At 37.9% G+C, this 16343-nt stretch overlaps 1 protein-coding gene across 5 annotated transcripts in view; it reads left to right on the forward strand.

The window, feature by feature from the left end:
* The window catches only part of UNC80 (unc-80 homolog, NALCN channel complex subunit), a 239222-nt gene that overhangs the window by 96912 nt on the left and 125967 nt on the right, over positions 1 to 16343 (forward strand). For 4 of the 5 annotated variants that reach the window (XM_079924684.1, XM_079924682.1, XM_079924683.1 and 1 more), the window contains exons 23-24: positions 8606 to 8818; positions 12193 to 12328. In XM_079924684.1, the coding sequence (XP_079780810.1) occupies positions 8606 to 8818; positions 12193 to 12328 (349 nt within the window). Of the gene's footprint in view, positions 1 to 8605; positions 8819 to 12192; positions 12365 to 16343 lie in introns of all 5 variants that reach the window. The other variant, XM_079924681.1, reaches the window with a different exon arrangement.

Raw genomic sequence — 16343 nt, forward strand, 5'->3', positions numbered from 1 at the left:
CAGATTATGATTACTTATATAGATTCACTTCTGTCTTCTTCTGCCTACTTACCACATTTTTCATCATTTCATTGTATATGTTTCATTATTTCATTGTATATGTTTCTTTATTTCATTTTTTCATTTTCATTATTTCATTGTATATTCATTATTTCATGCCATCTTTCAAATAGTGTTGAATTTTGTTTTATTTCTCTTGCTTTGGTTTGGTTTAGCTTTGTTTTATTCATTTTTCTTTATTAGCTTTAAAATTATTCTATTTATATTTTTTAAAATTGCATGCATATTTAACTCAACAAAGTCTAAATTTAATGAATATCTTTACTTTTCTTTCAAACAGTAAAAGACTATAGAGGGTTTTAACCCCAATTATTGTTCAAGATTTAGTTCTCTCTTATTTTTGTTTTAACATTGATAAAGTAGACATTACTTTTATTGATTGTTAGGAAGATGGTTTTTAAATTTGCCCAAAAGCTTAGCATAGTCTTTGCTCACCAGTTTTCCTTGCATCTCAGACATTCCTTTCTAAGATCTATATCTTCCTGAAGGAAAGCTTTCAGACACTTCTTCGGTGATGATCAACTGGCAGTAGCTCTCTCAGCTACAGTTAATTGAAAATGTCTTTATTTTGGCTTCATTCTTGAAAGATACTTTTAATAGAATTAGAATCATAGGCTAACATTTTCTTTCTGTACTTCAAAGATATTATCCCCTTCTCTTCTGGCTTAATTGACATTCTTTTATAGGTAATGTGTCTCCCCCAATTCCTTCTCCCAGTTGCTTTTATTGTTGATCTTCTCTTTATTATTGATCTTTTGCACTTTCACTAAAAAGTTTCTAGCCTATATTTCATATTTCATTAAGTCTGTGAATCATGTAATTGGCATATTATGTCTATTCTGGAAGTTTTCCAACTGCTATTTCTTCAAAGATTGTGTCTTTCACATTTTCTCTAATTTTTCCTTCTATAAACTGAAAAGATGCATGATAGAGCTTCTCAGTTTATCCTCTGTTTTTGACAACTTCTTTCATATTTTTCATTTCTTCATCTCTTTCTATGCTGTATTCTGCCTAATTCTCTTCCATTTCACTTTTTCTTTTTTCAGCTGTGTCTAATTTCATGGTTCTTAACCAGGGGTAACTTTGCCCACCAGGGGGCATTTGGCAATGTTTGGAGGAATTTTTGGTTGTCATGACTTGGGAATTGCTATTTGCATCTAGTTGGTAGTTAATAAAGATTCTGATAAACATCTCATAATACATAGTGCACACTTCACAAAAAAGAATTATCTGGCCAAAACGGCCAATAATGCTGAAGGTGAAAAAAACTGATCTAATTTTTGTTTGAATCTGTCCATTGAGTTTTAAATTTCAAGTACTACATTTTTTTATTTGTAAAAGTTCTATTTCTTGTTTTAAAACTACATGGTCAACTTTGATAACCTAATTCCTTCTACTTTCAATACCCACATTAATCTGTAGATGTATTTGATACATTATGATTCCTATAGCCACAGTCTTTGTAAAGGGTCTGATTCTACACTTTGCTGTTTCTTCCTACTCTGACTCATGGTGAATTTTTTAAAACATGTTTTTAATAAGCTTAACTCCTTGAAACTTTATCTGTGCTGATTCCTTAAGACCTGTGTTAGAAGCAGTGTTATTCAGTGGACCAGCAGTTTTAGCAACATCTGTGGGTATGTTAGAAATGCAGATTTCCAGGCCCTGCAACATCTGCATCAGAATCTCTGAGGGTGGGCCCAAAGAATCTATTTTAACCGTATTCTCTTATGCATACTCAAGTGACTCTTATGCATACTCAAGTTTGAAGATTTGAGAAGCACTAATTTAAAGTATTCCTCCAGAGAGGCTTTCCATTTCTTTTCCTCAGGCACCTCGAAACATCACCAACCTAAGATCATTTTTTTTTTTAACATCTTTATTGGGGTATAATTGTTTACAATGGTGTGTTAGTTTCTGCTTTATAACAAAGTGAATCAGTTATACATATACATATGTTCCCATATCTCTTCCCTCTTGCGTCTCCCTCCCTCCCACCCTCCCTATCCCACCCCTCCAGGCGGTCACAAAGCACCGAGCTGATCTCCCTGTGCTATGCGGCTGCTTCCCATTAGCTATCTACCTTACGTTTGTTAGTGTGTATATGTCCATGACTCTCTCTTGTCCTGTCACAGCTCACCCTTCCCCCTCCCCATATCCTCAAGTCCGTTTTCCAGTAGGTCTGTGTCTTTATTCCTGTCTTACCCCTAGGTTCTTCATGACATTTTTTTTTTCCTCTTAAATTCCATATATATGTGTTAGCATACGGTATTTGTCTTTTTCTTTTTGACTTACTTCACTCTGTATGACAGACTCTAGGTCTATCCACCTCATTACAAATAGCTCAATTTCGTTTCTTTTTATGGCTGAGTAATATTCCATTGTATATATGTGCCACATCTTCTTTATCCATTCATCTGATGATGGGCACTTAGGTTGTTTCCATCTCCAGGCTATTGTAAATAGAGCTGCAATGAACATTTTGGTACATGACTCTTTTTGAATTTTGGTTTTCTCAGGGTATATGCCCAGTAGTGGGATTGCTGGGTCATATGGTAGTTCTATTTGTAGTTTTTTAAGGAACCTCCATACTGTTCTCCACAGTGGCTGTACCAATTCACATTCCCACCAGCAGTGCAAGAGGCTTCCCTTTTCTCCACATCCTCTCCAGCATTTATTGTTTCTAGATTTTTTGATGATGGCCATTCTGACTGGTGTGAGATGATATCTCATTGTACTTTTGATTTGCATTTCTCTAATGATTAATGATGTTGAGCATTCTTTCATGTGTTTGTTGGCAGTCTGTATATCTTCTTTGGAGAAATGTCTATTTAGGTCTTCTGCCCATTTTTGGATTGGGTTGTTTGTTTTTTTGTTATTGAGCTGCATGAGCTGCTTATAAATTTTGGAGCTTAATCCTTTGTCAGTTGCTTCATTTGCAAATATTTTCTCCCATTCTGAGGGTTGTCTTTTGGTCTTGTTTATGGTTTCCTTTGCTGTGCAAAAGCTTTGAAGTTTCATTATGTCCCATTTGTTTATTTTTATTTTTGTTTCCATTACTCTAGGAGGTGGGTTAGAAAGGATCTTGCTGTGATTTATGTCATAGAGTGTTCTGCCTATGTTTTCCTCTAAGAGTTTGATAGTTTCTGGCCTTACATTTAGGTCTTTAATCCATTTTGAGCTTATTTTTGTGTATGCTGTTAGGGAGTGATCTAATCTCATACTTTTACATGTATAAGATCATTTTTTAACTACTTTTTGGGTGCAAGGAGCATAAAAGTAGTGCCTGTTCTAGTCCAAACTTATATGAAAATGTGGAATTTTGATTAGAAGTTCTCATTTAAGACTTTTTCTTTTTTTCCTTTTCTACCCAGAGCCAAGACTAGTCATGCAGGCTTATTTCTGTGGGGTAGATCATTTTATTTTTCATGCAGTAAAAGTGACACACACATGGGTTATTGGCTTTATATAGGAGTGTATGGCCTGATCTCACACTCCACTTTGGACCCAAACATTTAATTTGTGGCCCATTGAAAACCCATACTCTGGTCTTGCCATAGTCAGTAGAAACCCTTGGGACATATATTCCTACACTAGTTCACACCTTTCTCCCTACCTTCACCCCAGAATTGTACTTTCTTCTCTCCAGTGGTCTATCATCTCATGTTAGAAACAAAAGCAAAAACAAAGTGAAAAAAATTGGGGTATTTTATCTAGCATTTTTAGGTGTCTAAACCAAAAGATATTTGTCTTCACACCTAATCTATCATATTGTCAGAAACAGGAGTCCTCATTTGGTTTTTAAAACACTTACCCAAGATATTAGCATGATCTGAGTAAGTGTTAAAATGACTACCCCACCAGACTGTGTACTAAACAATAATGCCTGCCTCTAGCCTGACATCTGAATCATTTTTGTTGCCCTCAGCTACTGCAGAAAGGGGCAGGGACAGAGACAGCCTGTCAATTGCTTAATGATCTCAGTCAGGCAGAGAATTCAGTACAAGCTAAGTAATAAATACTGAGTCACAAGCACATGCCCTCTAGCAAATGAGGTTCCAGTGTACACGAAGAACCACAATAACTGCTTATTCCCAGTGTTTTTAAATAAATAGGTATCTTGCACCAGCAAGAGCTTTATATTTTATTGTAAGGCAATACAAATAGTATGTAATTCCCCAGGGACCACCATAAAATATTCACTTTTTAAAACCAGTTAGTTCCTGTCCTGTGTTACGAGTTTTCAGGATCAGTCAGTGTTTCTTCTCACATAATAAGTTTAGATACAGTCCTTCAGGGAAAGGAATGTATTGCAGTTATAACCTTCAATTAACCATCATATCTTGGTAACAATATTTTCTAGGTCCCCAGGCAAAATAAAGCACAGCTGTTTGAATTAGTATTCTAGTTCTCTTCTTTACTTTCATAAAGGAAACATTCAATATACATAACGATCTTATAAAACGCAGGAAAATGCCAAAGGAAGTCAAGGAAAATTAGCTTGATGCTTGAAGTTTTCTATCTGTAGAATGTTAGAGAAATCCATGCTGCATAATGCATGACATTTTCTAATTTTAACTAGACAGCTCTGTACCCATTGCAGAGAACACCTTATATAAAACTGAACCATATGAAATTGATGATATTCTACTATTTTTGACCTTCAAACTTAGAAATTCCATAAGGTTCAACCTAACATTTTATCTTCCTAGTTAAAATTGATTCTTGCTTGTCTGGGAACTATGAAGTTATGACATAATGGAATTGAAGCCACTCTGTGGTGTTATGGAACATAAAAAGGTGATCTGGCAGACATATTAATAAAAAAGAATTTAAATATGCCTACTTTTCATTTAGGACCACCAGCAAAATTGGTATACCAATGGTATCAAATTTTGTTTAGATGTTCACTTTTAACTATGCCTCTGATACTCTGTGGTTCTTTTCATCCATGCATCCTTCTGATTCATTCAATCAGAAGCATCCTTCTGATTCATTTTTCTCCATTTGTGCTGTCTTTCTCTGTGATGTGAATTCATCCCTATCCATTCTGTCACGCCTCCATTTTTCACTGCTTCTTCAGATTGCACTGAGCCATAAGAGGTAAGCTCCATCAAAAGAGGGAAAATTGAATTTCCTTTAAGTCCAGGAAGAATCCTTTGTCTAAGGTATTCTATAACCCTGCTCCTAAAATCAATACTTTCTAACTTACACTTTGAAAGGAACTTATAAGGAAAATAATTCCCCATAGCCACACCCACACTAGACTGCCTTGAATACTCTTCCACACACACTGTGAAGTTGATACTTGTTGCTAAGTATCTTCTACTAGGATTCATAGTTGAGTACTTAGCTTTGTACCGCAGCAGTATCCTCTGTTTTCTGTACAGTAACATACACACTACAATATCCCAGAAATTGGTAGTACTCAGTGCCATCCCAAGTGTGCTTGCACCTACCAGGTTTATGAGGCTTATAATAAGAAGGCAATATTTAAGTCACGCTATGTCATCATCCCTTAATTCGAACAGTGACATTTCCAAAAGTTACTGGGTTTGATCCAATTTACATGGATCAAATTTATCAGATAATAACCAACCCTCCCTTAAATGTTGTGCTGTATGGTTAATTAATGGGAATTATTTTGATAATGATCTCAATTCTGTTTCCCAACTTAGATTAGGATTTCTTAGGGCCGATAACTGATGATGTCTGGGTTTTATCATAAGAAGCTTTTCAGAGCAGAGGATTAAAATTTCTTTTCATTCAAAATGCCTTGAGCTTCCTAACCAAATAAAAACATATTTTCTAAAGAAGGCAAGCCAATCGACATAGGAAACCTTACACAGCACAATTTGGGTTTTTTATTCATCTTCCGTTAGTCCTCTCAGTGCCATCTAATAGTTAAGAGCAATTAAAAGAAAAAAAAAACACCCACCTCTGTCCCATACATTTGAGTTAGGTTAAGTTCTACCCTTGTTCATCATGAAGGAGCCAGGGTTCATAACATAATGCTATTCCAGCAGTGTTGTTTCTGTCTTCCCATCATAAAGCAATGAATCCCATTGTTTTTTATTGGAAATGTGTCAAAATGTGACAGGCTAAAAATAAATTTGCATCACTCGCCTTGCCCTCCAGACTGGCATTCGTTTTTAGAGATAGATGTTCCAGCCTTTTCCAGATGCAGATTAGCATATCTGAGATGTTTAGTAAAATGAATATTTAATACAAGAAGAGAGTATAGATATTTAGTCGGTATATTATGGCACCACAGTAATGATAGGTTTGATACAGAAAGTCATCTGACCCTTTGCAATCTGAAGTCTTTCTATCCCTGTGACCTGCTGCCAAGTCTTGGCACCGACGCAGTTGATGATAGTTTCTCATCATCAGTGTCCATCTTTTATTAATGATAGAGTCTCACCATTGTGTTTATCTTGTATTTTGCTTTTTCACATAGATTAACTTTGTCATGGCAATACAACATATGCTTTGTAAAATTAAGTCCCAACATAAATAAATTTGTTATTAGAATTCTTGATGGTTTCATTTAAGTTTTAGACAATGAGAAAATGCTTAATGGGCTAACTTACTTGAATCATCCAGGGTATTTGAGATAGTGTGGTACTCCACAGTATGAAGTAGCCAACTCTGCCTGAAGAACGAAGGGATTAAGGAAGGCTTCTTGGAGGAGGTAACTAAACTGAAGCTTGAAGTGGGAATTTGCCAGATGGAAAAGGGGCTTAAAGGCTCTGCAAGTCATGGAAACAACACATGGAAACGTATGAGATGTCATATCTGGGAGGCTAACCAGTTTGACATAATTGGACCACAGAGCACTTGAGATGGGGATAGAGAGAGAGGTGAACCAAATAACGAATGTCAGTTATCTTTATTCATTGATGACTGAGGTAGATTGAACCTATAATATATTTTAAATGGGAAAATGATGTGATTATACATTTGTGTTTTAGTAAATAACATTATATGACATTATTGTCTCTTTTGTTTTTTTTAATTTTTTGGCTGTGCCGCACGGCCTGTGGGATCTTAGTTTGCAACCAGGGATCGAACCTGCACCCACTACATTGGGAGCACGGAGCCTTAACTACTGGACCGCCAGGGAAGTCCCAATTGTCCCATTTGTAAACAGTGACTTTCTACATGCATTCTAGAAATCATCTTTTCCCAAGGCTTATATGAGTATAAATTAAGACAATGTAGATACCAAAGAGGAACTAGTACAGATCTGGGCATGAGAGAGACCTGAGATTGAATCCTGTGTCGATTTCTTCCCAGCTATATAATAGTGGAAAAATTATATCTCATTTTAAAAAAATATTAAAATGAAGATATTGTTTCACAGGGTTGTTATGATAATTACAATTTATAAAAACTTATTGGCACATATGGATATTCTCTGTATATTAGCCCCTATTTTAACATTATGGATCGATGGATTGTTAAGAATGCTATTGCTTGAATGATGAAAACGGTTTCCATTTGAAAACATGTGCTTACTAAGCAACCTATGGTTATTAGGTAACTGAGGTGATAGCTAATATTGTGATGTATATTTTTTTAACTGGCACGAATGAATTTTTGACGTATGTACTTTTTGTGACCTGTTGACCTATGGGAAACTTCACACGCCTTCCCTTATTATTATCATTTTTTGTTTTTTGGCTTATAAAGAATTCGGTAGATATCTCACTCTTACCAGTTTCTGGGTATCAACTAAAAGCTGTTTCTTTTATTTTTTCAAGCACGTCTTGACAAGATGGAGCCATATTTTTATTTTCCTGAACAAATGCTCTATTTTTCATTTATCAATTAAGCAGTTTCCTCTTTTTCAAACATTTTCAATTGAAACCATGCCTATTTGAGCAGAATTTGGTCTGTTTATGAAAAACTGGGGAAAGAGACTAACTCAGTCTAATTTATTTATTTATTTGTTTGTTTGTCTGTTTTCCATTTCAGGCCCCATTTTATTCTCTGTTTTCTCTCACAACTCAGCCTAATGTAGTAAGCTCTTCCTTTTCTTACTAGCCAAAACGAGGGAGCAGTTGCACTTGCTTGGAGCTTGTGGATGGTCCTACATAACAAAATCCCTACTGACACCCTTGGTTAACATACGACTAGTTCTAGAAATTGAATATGTGTTTGCATCATGTTAATTTTAGGTTTAAAAAAAGCATCGTATTTAAAACCTTCTGATTAAAAATTATTTCACACTTAAATCCCAGCTGTCTCTGAAATATGCAAAGAGTCATGAAATTACTGGATATTCTCCAAAAGGAGAAAACTAAACTCAGAAACCTACTTAAAATGTCTAATTTTTCAATACCCAAATTTGCCTTCATGGATTCATTTCCCAGATTTCCCACTACTATTGTAACCATGCTAACACTACCCTGGGAAATATGGCTAAACTAAGTCAAAATACGGAGGCGAAAATAAACTAAGAGTACATAGTATTTCAATTTAAGTTCAACTTCATTGTTTGTTAATCCTACATTACTCTTTCCTTAACAACCCTACTCAGGAAGCGCCTGTAGTAGCCAGAGCAGCGCTGTTCCTGGAATGTGCCCGTTTTGTTTACCGCTGCAACCGTGGCAACTGGCCAGAGTGGATGAAAGGGCATCATGTGAATATCACCAAGAAAGGCCTTTCCAGGGGACGGTCTCCCATTGTGGGCAACAAGCGGAACCAGAAGCTGCAGTGGAACGCTGCCAAGCTCTTCTACCAATGGGGAGACGTGAGCTTTTGATTTTCTTCTATAAAAATTAGGCTGAGTGAAGTGATAGAAGTTTTGTGTTTATGTTTCTTCATTTGTTTGGGAGACAGTTTATTGAGTATCCGTTATGTACCAGGCACTGAACAGAACATATCAGGGGAAAATAAATGTAATTCATTTAATCTTCCCAGTAAATCGACAAAGTTAGACATTATTATCTCTTCTGTCTCTTTTCCTGGTCCTCTGCCTCTTTCCTTCCTATAAATGTAAACATTCTCAGCATCTCTTATAATTTCTTCCTGTATATTCTGCACCAGGATTACATTTATTCCTGTATTTTCAACTGTTAGCTGTATGCCAGGGGCACACACTTCTCTATCCATAGCACTCTTTGCATCCGCGACCGGCATCGCCAGCTGTACTTCGGAGGCATTCACTCAATGTCCTGAAACTCAGTCTGACCAAAATAAAACCCTTCTCTCCATTTAAACACACCCCCATCTGCAACCCTTCTTGAATTTTCTATTCTTATTGATAGTACCACCATCATCTAAGATGACAGCCTTGAACATATTCCAAACCTTCTTTTCTTATTGATTCCACCTCTTCCATGTCACTGATGCCCTTTTAGGTCAGAACTTCATTACTTCTCATCTATATGACGAAAGTATTTTCCTATTTAGTCTCCTCCCACAATCTCCCCTCATCTGACCCATCCTACACACTGCCAGTAAAATCATCTCCCTTTGGCGTAGCTCATCTAAAAGCAGAACATTCGTACTTATCTTCCAGCCTCCAGACTTGCTCCCTCCAATTCATTCTTCAAACTGCTGTCAGAGTGATTAGGCTAAAATGCAAATCACATTATAGTGCTTCAGTGGCCCTCCTTTTCCCTTGGGATAAAACCCAAATTGCTTAGCCTGGCATTGCTGCTCTCGCCACAACCTTTGTTCAAATCACACCAAGATTATGGATGATCAAGGCAAATGAGCTAATGTATCTAAAGAACATTTATCTCAATGCTGTGCACCTAAGAGGTGTTCAATAATAATGTTATTATATTAATTCTTGCAAGCAGGGTACATGATTTTTCTGTGCATTGTTAGGCAGCTGTCACAGTGTTCCTCGAATGAGTGATAAGGTTCTCCCCCACTCAGAAAGTACCTTTCATCCTTCTTCAGAATGCAAAATGAAGTCCAGCTTCATGAACTGTAGGATCTAGTCACAATCTACCTTTCCAAGCCCTCAGGCACATTATTTCCTCTCACAGAATTGTGCTTCAACCAATTGGCTTATTTGTCAGTCTCTGAACATGTCAGTGCATTTCCCTGAATATGGATCTTTTGAAACTCTCCATCCGGAATATCCACTTTTCCCCTTCCCCATTAGCCTACACAGCAATTCTTCAGAATCTACAGGAATGAAACTTTGTGTGATCCTCTGAGATGAATCCGATTTCTCCATATTCCAATAAATAAAGTGCTTTCAGTCTTTTACACGACTGCTTTTTTGGTATGTTATTACCACCCCAATAGACTGTAAGCTTCATGAAGTAAAGAGCAAGACATAGAGTCAGATACCCTATTTGACTCCGAGTTCAAGGTTGCTGAGCAACCTAGAGCAAGTCTTTCAACCTAACTTTCCTAAGTGCCAAACAATGATCCTTCTTTATGAAGGTTTATAATCTACTAGGGCACATTAAACAAAGATACTGATGTACTATAACAATTTATTCAACTTTATTTTTACTTAATACGTAACAAATTACCTCACCTAATAAATATTTGATGAATGAAAAAGGAATAAACATGTTCCCAAGGCACTTTTCTGGTCTTAGAAGAGACAGAGAGCTCTAAATTTTTATTTAGGTATTTAGTATTATCCCAGACAAGTTCGTTTTTTGAGCAACCTTTTAAGCTTTATGAACTGTGGGTTTAACTTAAATTGCTTGGTTTCAGCATCCTGGGAGGATCGATGTAGATTTTTTTTTCCCCTGTGAATCTCACTATTAAATCTGCTGGCTCCACTCCAGACTCATAATTCCACATCTCCTTCCTTAGAGAGGATTTCCAAAAGAGTAGCATCAGGACAAGGCTTTTTGTTGAGGTGGTGGTTTTTGCTTTTATGTTTTGTTTTGTTTGCTTAAAACTTCTCAGGTTAGCAGCTAAAATTTTAGGATGCTGTGATATTTTTCTACACTGCTTTCTTTCTCCTTTTTTGTGGTTTTTGTTACTCCCCACTTAATTCCGGAGTTTAAGCAGACCCCTTTGTTTTCAGATAGCCAAGACGTTCAAACAACTTGTGTTTTTATTTAGTGTTCTGGACATATCTTTGTCAGTTTCCAGTAGTGAATCTAATCTCTTGCATGCCCAGAATGTAGTAACTTTTCTAAATATTTGAAAAGGATAATATAGGAAGAAAAAAGAAAAGTAGCTGGAATTTTGTTCATATTAATGCACAGAGTAACCAAACTGTCAAATTCTATGTTCAGTGTTCATTTTAGCTTTTTGACTCTCTTTCTTAAGCATGCATCTCCTCTTTTGTTGCATACAATTTGTCATTGGAATGTAAAAGGAATTAGATAGAGGTAGCATATTTTGTCTTTTCATTTGGAAAATTCCTTTTGGTAAATCAGACAATACTACATGATGATTCAGAAGAACAGATAGTAAGTACTGGTTTTATGAATACCTTGTAAGAGCCAGTATTGCCCATGTGCTGACTTACTAAAAATCATATTTCTAATGTTGATGTTGGGTACACTATCAAAAGAATAATATTTCTTTCTCATTCATAGTGTATCATGGAGCGGGGGAACAAAGTCTATAAGGAAGTCATTGATTGCATATATGATGACAGATACAAATAAAATTGCAGTTCCAGAATTCATGCCAATCTCCAAGCTCATTAGCATGATAGTGCCTTTCTCATAAAATAGCATAATCAGAAACAGTCTGAAGAACTGTGACTTCTTATTTTTTACTGCAGCAAAATCCTTCATTAGAAACAATTGCAAAACAAAACAAACAAAAAAACCTGACAAACAACAACAACAAAATCAACCGCATACTCCCTTATGTGAAACCTATAAAATAGATGACCTTTGAGGAAATAGAAATATTTTCAGAAAATGTTTTGTATGAGAATAAAAAATGCCATTCCATTTCCTGAAAGTCTTTAGACACAGTGACCTTAGAGATAGCATCAGTGCCTTCCCTCTCTGGGTTCCCACACTGGGAAATGAAACATGGTGGTAACAACACTGTGGCAGACAGAGGAGGCTTATGCTGAAAATCATTCTCATTGATTGGTTGCTGGTGACCTCTGTAATGTGAGAGCCTATTTTACAGTCTGACGTATCTCATGCTGTTTCATTCTTCTTCTCTTCATGGTAGGCAATTGGCGTCCGGTTGAATGAGCTGTGCCATGGGGAAAGTGAGAGCCCAGCCAACCTGCTGGGTCTCATTTATGATGAGGAGACCAAGAGGAGACTGAGAAAGGAGGATGATGAGGAAGACTTTTTAGATGACAGTAAGGAGACTCCCTTTACTACAAGAACCCCTGCTTGTAAGAACCTCTGCTTTAGGAGCACGTAATATTTCTCTTTCCTCTTTCACATTCTTACCACCTTCCCATGTCTCCCACTGCACCTTCTCCCCTATTCCCTCTGCATGGATGTGAGCATGTGTGTAAAGCCACACAAAGAGAGAGCAGGAACCAGAAGGAGAAGACTGTAGACAGGGGCAAAGAGTTGGCAATATGGAAAACTCACTGCTTTGAAGTCTCTGACTCTTAATATTGTAAATACGAAGATCAGTTTTAGGCCTACTTGAGAAAACATAGTTGTGCTGCCCCAGAAGAGGGCTGGTCAGGGTTTGTATTTTATTACTGCTCTTGGAGTTTTAAAAAAGGGTTAGACCTGAGGGAGACCTTCAAGATGGCGGAGGAGTAAGACGTAGAGATCACCTTCCTCCCCACAAATACATCAGAAATACATCTACATGTGGAGCAACTCCTATAGAACACCTACTGAACGCTGGCAGAAGACCTCATACCTCCCAAAAGGCAAGAAACTCTCCACATACCTGGGTAGGGCAGAAAAAAAAAGAAAAAAGAGAGACAAAAGAATAGGGATGGGACCTGCCCCTCTGGGAGGGATCTGTGAAGGAGGAAAAGTTTCCACACACTAGGAAGCCCCTTCACTGGTGGAGGTAGGGGTGGGCGGGGGGGGAAAGCTTCAGACCCACAGAGGAGAGCACAGCAATAGGGGTGCAGAGGGCAAAGCAGAGAGATTCCTCCACAGAGGATCAGTGCCGACCAGCACTCACCAGCCTGAGAGGTTTGTCTGCTCACCCGCTGGTACGGGTGGGAGCTGGGAGCTGAGGCTTGGGTTTTGGAGGCCAGATCCGAGGGAGAGGACTGGGGTTGGCTGTGTGAACACAGCCTGAAGGGGGCTAGTGCGCCACGGCTAGCCGGGAGGGAGTCTGGGAAAAAGTCTGGAACTGCCTAAGAAACAAGACACCATTGTTTTGGGGTGTGCGAGGAGAGGGGATTCAGAGCACCGCCTAAATGAGCTCCAGAGACAGGCATGAGCCATGGCTATCAGCGCGGACCCCAGAGACAGGCATGAAACACTAACGCTGCTGCTGCAGCCACCAAGAAGCCTGTGTGCAAGCATAGGTCACTATCCACATCTCCCCTCCTGGGAGCCTGTACAGCCCACCACTGCCAGGGTCCTGTGATACAGGGACAACTTCCCTGGGAGAACATACAGTGTGCCTCAGGCTGTTGCAACGTCATATCAGCCTCTGCCACTGCAGGCTCACCCTGCATTCCATACCCCTCCCTCCCCCTTGCCTGAGTGAGCCAGAGCCCCATAATCAGCTGGTACATTAACCCCGTCCTGTCTGAGCGAAGAACAGTTGCCCTCAGGCGAGCTACATGCAGAGGCAGGGTCAAATCCAAAGCTGAACCCCAGGAGCTGTGTGAACAAAGAAGAGAAAGGGAAATTTCTCTGTGCAGCCTCAGGAGCAGTGAATTAAATCTCCACAATCAACTTGATGTACGCTGCAACTCTGAAATACCTGAATAAAGTTCAGGACATTGGTCCACAAGAGACCTTCCGGCTCCACATAATATCAAACAGTGAAAGTTCTCCCAGAGATCTCCATCTAAATGCGAAGACCCAACTCCACTCAACAACCAGCAAGCTATGGTGCTGGACCCCATATGCCAAACAACTAGCAAGACAGGAACACAACCCCACCCATTAGCAGAGAGTCTGCCTTAAATCATAATAAGGTCTCAGACACCCCAAAACAAACCACTGGACACAGACCTGCCCACCAGAAAGACAAGATGCAGCCTCATCCAACAAAACAGAGGACCTAGCCCCTCCACCAGGAAGCCTACACAACACAGTGAAGCAACCTTAGGCAATGGGGGCAGACACCAAAAATAACGGGAAATATGAACCTGCAGCCTGTGAAAAGGAGACCCCAAACACAGTAAGTTAGGCAAAATGAGAAGACAGAGAAACACACAGCAGATGAAGGAGCAAGGTAAAAACCCACCAGACCAAAAAAAAGAAGAGGAAATAGTCTACCTGAAAAAGAATTCAGAGTAATGATAGTAAAGATGATCCAGAATCTTGGAAATAGAATGGAGAAAATACAAGAAACGTTTAACAAGGAACTAGAAGAGCTAAAGAGCAAACAAACAATGATGAACAACACAATAAATGAATTAAAAATTCTCTAGAAGGAATCAATAGCAGAATAACTGAAGCAGAAGAATGGATAAGTGAACTGGAAGATAAAATAGTGGAAATAACTACTGCAGAGCAGAATAAAGATAAAAGAATGAAAAGAATTGAGGAGAGTCTCAGAGACCTCTGGGACAACATTAAATGCAACAACATTCGAATTATAGAGGTCGCAGAAGAAGAGAAACAGAAAGGGACTGAGAAAATATTTGAAGAAATTATAGTTGAAAACTTCCACAATATGGGAAAGAAAATAGTCACTCAAGTCCAGGAAGTGCAGAGAGTCCCATACAGGATAAATCCAAGGGGAAACATGCCAAGACACATATTAATCAAACTATCAAAAATTAAATACAAAGAAAACATTAAAAGCAGCAAGGGAAAAACAACAAAATACATACAAGGGAATCCCCATAAGGTTAACAGCTGATCTTTCAGCAGAAACTCTGCAAGCCAGAAGGGAGTGGCAGGACATATTTAATGTGATGAAAGGAAAAAACCTACAGCCAAGATTACTCTACCCAGCAAGGATCTCATTCAGTTACGACAGAGAAATTAAAACCTTTACAGACAAGAAAAGCTGAGAGAATGTAGCACCACCAAACCAGCTTTACAACAAATGCTAAAGGAACTTTTCTAGGCTGGAAACACAAGAGAAGGAAAAGACCTACAATAAGAAATGCAAAATAATTAAGAAAATTGTAATAGGAACATACATATTGATAACTACCTTAAATGTGAATGGATTAAATTCTCCAACCAAAAGATTCAGACTGGTTGAATGGATACAAAAACAAGACCTGTATATATGCTGTCTACAAGAGACCCACTTCAGACCTAGAAACACGTACAGACTGAAAGTGAGGGGATGGAAAAAGGTATTCCATGCAACTGGAAATCAAAAGAAAGCTGGAGGAGCAATTCTCATATGAGACAAAATAGACTTTAAAATAAACACTATTACAAAAGACAAAGGAGGACACTACATAATGATCAAGGGATCAATCCAAGAAGAAGATATTACAATTGTAAATACTTATGCACCCAAAATATGAGCACCTCAATACATAAGGCAAATGCTAACAGCCATCAAAAGGGGAAACTGACAGTAACATAATCATATTAGGGGACTTGAACACCCCATTTTCACCAATGGACGGATCATCCAAAATGAAAATAAGTAAGGAAAAACAAGCTTTAAATGATACATTAAACAAGATGGACTTAATTGATATTTATAGGACATTCCATCCAAAAACAACAGAATACACTTTCTTCTCAAGTACTTATGGAACATTCTCCAGGATAGATCATATCTTGGATCACAAAGCAAGCCTTGGTAAATATAAGAAAACTGAAATCGTATCACATATCTTTTCCAACCACAACACTGTGAGACTAGATGTCAATTACAGGAAAAAATCTGTAATAAATACAAACACATGGAGGCTAAACAATACACTACTTAATAACGAAGAGATCACTGAAGAAATCAAAGAGGAAATCAAAAAATACGTAGAAGCAAATGACAATGAAAACACGATGACCCAAAGCCTATGGGACGCAGCAAAAGCAGTTCTAAGAGGGAGGTTTATAGTAATACAGTCCTACTTCAAGAAACAGAAAACGTCTCAAATAAACAACCTAACCTTACACTTAAGCAATTAGAGAAAGAAGAGCAAAAAAACCCCAAAGTTAGAAGGAAAGAAATCATAAAGATCAGATCAGAAATAAATGAAGGAAATGATAGCAAATATCAATAAAACTAAAAGCTGGTTCTTG

The sequence above is a fragment of the Stenella coeruleoalba genome (genome assembly GCF_951394435.1).
Source record: "Stenella coeruleoalba genome assembly, chromosome: 6".
In the NCBI taxonomy this organism is placed as follows: domain Eukaryota; kingdom Metazoa; phylum Chordata; class Mammalia; order Artiodactyla; family Delphinidae; genus Stenella; species Stenella coeruleoalba.